At 37.5% G+C, this 5885-nt stretch overlaps 1 protein-coding gene across 1 annotated transcript; it reads right to left on the reverse strand.

The window, feature by feature from the left end:
• Positions 1 to 3130: 3130 nt before the first annotated feature.
• LOC107411331 (CBL-interacting serine/threonine-protein kinase 12) lies at positions 3131 to 5126 on the reverse strand. Its single transcript, XM_016018901.4, has one exon. The coding sequence runs from the start codon at positions 4831 to 4833 to the stop codon at positions 3373 to 3375; it is 1461 nt and encodes a 486-aa protein (XP_015874387.2). The 5' UTR covers positions 4834 to 5126; the 3' UTR covers positions 3131 to 3372.
• Positions 5127 to 5885: the final 759 nt, after the last annotated feature.

Raw genomic sequence — 5885 nt, forward strand, 5'->3', positions numbered from 1 at the left:
TTCCTTGTGATGAAAAGTGCAAAAATAAAATTAGAAAATATTTATATGAAACAAATTATTAAATTACTTAGTTTTTCATTTAAGATTACATACGATTGCTGCTGAATTAAATTATATTGAATCATCTGAAGGATTTTCATATAATTTGGTTAGAATTAGATTTTTTTTTTTTTTTTTTTTTTTTGAAGATAATTAGATGGTCTCCTTAGATAAGGTAGCCGCAAAACATTGGGGAATGCGAAGCAGTCCTCTTGGATAAGCAGTGCAAGAATATTGGACACGTTGCAGTAGTTTATGATTTTCGGCATTTGAAAACGTTAGAGTGAAAGTTATTGTCAAGGTCTTAGTCAGGACTTTGGAAGTACAATCCACTGTTTAACAACAATAAAATCTTTACAAAATCTACAAATTTACCGTCAAAAATGATTAAACGCACTGGTACCACAAATATAATTCACTTTGTTTCTCATCGTTTTTTGTCTTTTATCAATTTCTTAATTTCTAATCAACACCACCATTCACGTAATCAAAATCAAAACTAAGCCGTGGAAACATTGAAAAGGATGTTTTCTTGTTTTGATAGCAATACATCAAATCTTTATTACCGAATGAAAAAGCAACATTGGTAAATATTGTCACGTGTTCCCATGCCATTGCATGAACTTCCTTACGGCAAATACCTCGTAGAAAACTATGCAATTGACTCGAATAAGTCTGCGTTAAGAACGAAATAACGAAACAAAAAACTCTATTTCAAACCAAAAATAAATAATACTAGAACTAATAACTAATGAACACAAATAAGACATCCTACCAAGGTATCTATAAAGAAGAATGCTACTCTTATAAGATAATATATGTAAATGAAGTTATATGAGAGCAGTTTTATGGTTAAGAAGTCCCTTAAGAGTGGTTTAAAAATTACTAATGAGCGATTTGACAGAGATATTTAATTTCATAGTTAACTAGTCTCATCTTTTATTATTATTATTATTTACGATAAAGTTGTTAAATATCTCTTTTCTTTATTCTAGCTTCACTAACTTCGTACCCTTTGATAAACCGACAACCTAAAGACTTGGATCGCATTTATTTGAGCACAATTTAGGACATTCCCCAAATAAGGCAATGTACAGTGAATATGAAAATATCAAAGGTGTCTAATTGAAATTGGAACATAACAATTTAAGCCGAAAACGGAAATTGGAACAGAACGATTGCGGAATCATCTGGGCCATTTCCTGCCTTGGGAAACTGTAAGTTCCAGAATTCATGCTGGACCAATATAAAAGTCCAGAATTTTAATCAATATCTATTTTTCTCACCTCATCTCCATATTGGACATGTAGCTTCTCTACATTAGCCTACTTTCTCCCAAACAATTAGGTGTTTCCTCATACAAATAGATTAAATATATCTTATTTCAACTTAGAAATATTTTAATCCTCTAAAAGTCGCCAGCATCTCGTAGACATAATTGACATAGAAATACACAAAAATCTCTATTAGTAAGCAGGAAAAGTCATGGAGCACCCGAAATTAGTCTATGCTATAACATAATTGCAAGAAAGCATCTTGTACTCAAATACCTGGAGCACCCAAAAGTCGCCAGCATCTTGTAGACACATGCACGAAAGCAATTGCAGTAACAAAGTGAACAAAAATAGAGCGGTAAAAAACTGTTCCACTTTTTTTTTTTTCTTTTTTAATGATGAAAGGTAAGCTGAGTGATAGACACATCAACCAGGCAGATAATGGCGGTACTCAAAACTCTACCTGTTGGTCAGGGTCCAAGCACACCTTACCAATCCAGCTGTTAAAAAATAATAGTACAGTTTAATTCACGATTTTGTTAGCCTTGTCTGTGAGTTTAATTCACGATTTTGTTAGCCTTGTCTGTGAGTTTGGGGGCCTACATCAATTATGCAAATAATATCCCCAGGAGGCCACGGCCACCCAGAGTAAATGACAAGAATGAGGCATTAGGATGACCACTCCTTGTGCTTCCCCTTCCAGTATAGGCATGACGAGCAATCAAAGATATAATAAACATATAATAAATGTCGCCAAACGTTAGAAATTAGTACAGAAATAGAATGTATGATTTGCTTAACAAGCAGACATGCGGAACTAATATTTTGGCTTTCCCCAACCACCCAGGTTTCCATAATCGTTCAAGTTGCAAACTTATAACTTTTAACTAAATATGCATCTTTTTAATTCCCCAACCTTCTCATACCCCAAAATATAAAATATAAATCAGGAAAACACAACAAATGGGAAACCCTTTCATCCAGTTATTTTTTGTGGTCCCTAAGAAATAAACAGATATAGTGGCCCATGGCTTCAAGTAAATCATCTCCATTTTACAAAGCTCAATCTAACTGCAGATACCCAGTACAGGGTGGGTGCAAAGCAGAATTTATGCAAACATATGCTACTTTGAAATAGATACCCCCTGGGGTAAGCATTTTAGCAATTGCTCAATTAATCAACAGAGATTAATTTCATTAGATTCTGATCTCTCTCTTACGTGCTCTTAGGGACATCCTTCCTGATCACTGCCATTTCACCTAATTTAGGTGATGAAACAGACTGCTCTCTTTCATCTATATATTAAAACTTGACAATTTCCATACATAAGAAAAACGAAAGAACAAGGAAATTATACCGGAATGGAAGAGAACAAATTTTTTTCCATGGCTTTGCGTCTAGATGTTAAAATAAACTTGACAATCCCAAAAACCAAGCCTGAAATAAACTCCAACAACCAAAAACTAGATGGTAACTGAAATCTATATTAAAGGTTCATATTTTTCAAAACTTGAGCTCATTCTACTACTTGGGAATCAAAATGATCACCTTCTAAAGAACAGACATTGAAACGAGATGTGCTTTAAACAGCATTTATGAATATAAAAGGTAAAGCCAAAATATTCCACTTGGTAAACACTTTGCAAAAAACTTGGCTCAGTCGTTATAAAGAAGAATTCTCTCCCCCACACTTCTGTTTTGTTGTTGTTTTTTCCTTTTTCCCTTTTTTTTTTTTTTTTTTGTTTTTTTTTGGGGGGGTGGGGGGGGGAAGGGGGGGTGTGCTAAACAAAGCAGAATATACAGTCACACAGCAGAATGCCAAGACAAGCAAAATGTGTATTCCATTCTCTATATCCTATTGTAGTTTTGTTGGATAGAAGAATAGAAAATACAATATACACATGTAACGCTCTGTCGGAAGTCTTTCGACAGAACAGCCAAACGAAGAAGGGGGGAAAAAAATATAATACATGAGATAACAAAGAAAAAAACAAAGAGAGATAGAGAAAAGCATACCCTTTTCCCTCATTCTCTCCCCCTTTTCCTCCCCCAGTCTCTCTATTCAGTATCCGAAGGTAGATGTGAAGAGCCAACAGCTGCCGCCGCCGCCGCAACAGCGGCAGAAGATTCCTCGTCCATCAAATTTTGCAACCCGGGTTTCAATTCCTTGTCACGGAAATGCTCATACTCTGCTTTGTCTCCACCTTTCTTCTTCACCTCCACCACCACCAACGACGGCGTCAATTCGAATATCTCGGCGGCAATCGTCAACGGGCCTTTCACGCCCTCTCTCGACCCTTCCAAGCTCACCCTGCAATCCTTCTTCCTCACCGTGAAGCTTACCAATTTAGCAATCTCCTCCAATTTCGATATAATCCTCGATACAGGCGCACCCGAAACGAACCTAGCTTCTTCCCCACCTTCCTCGAACAACCCAGATAAATCAAACCCAGGTGAGAACGATATTATATCAAACGCGTTCAAACTCGCCGGTCTGGGAAGTGTGGTGGCTACTCTTCTTCGGGTCTCGAATTCGTTATCGGATTCGGACATCGATTGATCCGAAGACGAACACATATAGTCTGCTGCGTCATCTTTTGCCTCTTCCTCTACATTACAAACCTTATCATCCTCAATGTAGAATTTGATATGCTTAAACCCCTTTTTAAACCACCTATTCTCCATAATCTCGGGAATCGTCATCCGGGTCTCTGGCTTTGTGTCAAGGAGACGAACGAGGAGCCGAGTTAGGTCCGGCGAGAACCATCTGGGGCATCGAAACTCGCCCTTGTAAATCTTCTTGTACATGGCCATGATATTTTGGTCATGGAAAGGCAAATACCCAGCCATCAGAACGAACAATATAACCCCACACGACCAAATATCCACCTTCGCCGCATCGTAACCCCTCCTCGCCAAAACTTCCGGCGCCACATACGCCGGAGTCCCACAAAACGTGTGGAAAAGACCGTCCTGACGGATTTGATCGGAAACGGCGCTCAACCCGAAATCGGAGACTTTGAGATTGCCATTCTCGTCGAGCAAAAGGTTCTCAGGCTTAAGGTCACGGTGAAAAACCCCACGGGCGTGGCAAAATCCGACGGCCGAAATTAGCTGCTGGAAATATTTCCTGGCCACTTCTTCTTTAAGGCGACCTTTGGCAACCTTATTGAAAAGTTCTCCGCCGCGGACAAACTCCATGACGAAATAGATCTTGGCCTTGGTAGCCATGACCTCGAAGAGCTGGACGATGTTTGGGTGGCGAACACGGCGGAGGATTGAGATCTCACGCTTGATGTGGGCGATTAAACCGCTCTTGAGGATCTTCTCCTTGTCGATAACTTTGATGGCGACGTTCTCGCCGGTCTTGATGCTGCGGGCATGGTAGACCTTAGCGAAGGTTCCATGGCCCAATAACTTACCGATCTCGAAGCGGCCCAGAAGCTGAACTGGGGTTTCCTTCTTGTTGTTCGTGGTGGTGGAGGTGGAGGTGGAGTTGGGGCTCATGTTGTCAGCCATTAACGAGAGCTCTCCACAGCTGGTGGGGAGGGGGATGAGGGGTGGGTTTTGGCGTTGGTTTTGGTTTTGGTGTTGGTGTTTCTCTATTGGTTTAATCCTTTGGCTTTCATTTCATTTTGGGAGATGGAAAATTGGAGGCAAGTCTTGGTTTGTTCTAGTGGGTGGTGTTGTTGTTGCTGTTGTTATTTTGTGGTGTGGTGTGGGTATTGGTTTTCTCCGTTTTAATTTGTGTTTGTGTAAAGGCAATGTTATCATATATAAAACAATAACTATTAATTTCTTCGCGAAGAGTCACAAGGGGCTTTGGGCCGTAGAGTAGGCCAGATGCTTTTATAACCCTGCAGAATATACCATACCCTACATTATTTTTTTAAAATTTTTATTATTTTATTATTTTATTATTAATTTTTTCTTCTATTTTTTGCCGATTTATTTGTTTTTGCTTTGCATAAGCGACAACACAGTCTCTCCTTCCTCTACAACAACAAAAATAATAATAATGAATTTTTATTTTAAAATGGGTTATATTCATAATCTTTACTAAATCGTACCATATTTCCTTAAAATGCTAGTAAATTTTAAAAAATATACATATATTATAATTGTTTACTTTTATATATTATACATAACAGAAGCTTAGTAATTTTGGGTTGTTATTTTTTTACCAAAAATTGCTTGAAAACAAATGATCAGCAATCCTCATAATTTGTTTCCCTCTTTTATAGGAATAATTATTATTTTTAACATGTGATGCTCACAATTTTCTTTAATTTGTTTTTTTTTTTTTTTGTGGAAAGAAAAAAAACATAAGAAAATTAAAGGACCCGCAAGTGAAGTCTACTTCAAACCCAAAAAACACAATATTTTCGTGTGGGGGGGAAAAAAAAAAAAAACCCAAAAAAATCCAAAAAAACACAAGTGAACCAGAACATGCATTTAAATTTGAATTCAATAAATTTCTTTGACGTTTCAAAAAAAAAGGAAAATACAGCTCAAGTTGAAATTGAGTTATGAATTTTAAGTTTCAACGGCTCTTTGCTGTTTTGAATGAA

Source organism: Ziziphus jujuba, chromosome 1, assembly GCF_031755915.1.
Source record: "Ziziphus jujuba cultivar Dongzao chromosome 1, ASM3175591v1".
NCBI classification, from domain to species: Eukaryota; Viridiplantae; Streptophyta; class Magnoliopsida; order Rosales; family Rhamnaceae; genus Ziziphus; species Ziziphus jujuba.

Bases quoted from the DNA above. Each gene is read 5' to 3' on its own strand.
- LOC107411331 (XM_016018901.4), bottom strand. From the start codon at position 4,833: ATGGCTGACAACATGAGCCCCAACTCCACCTCCACCTCCACCACCACG.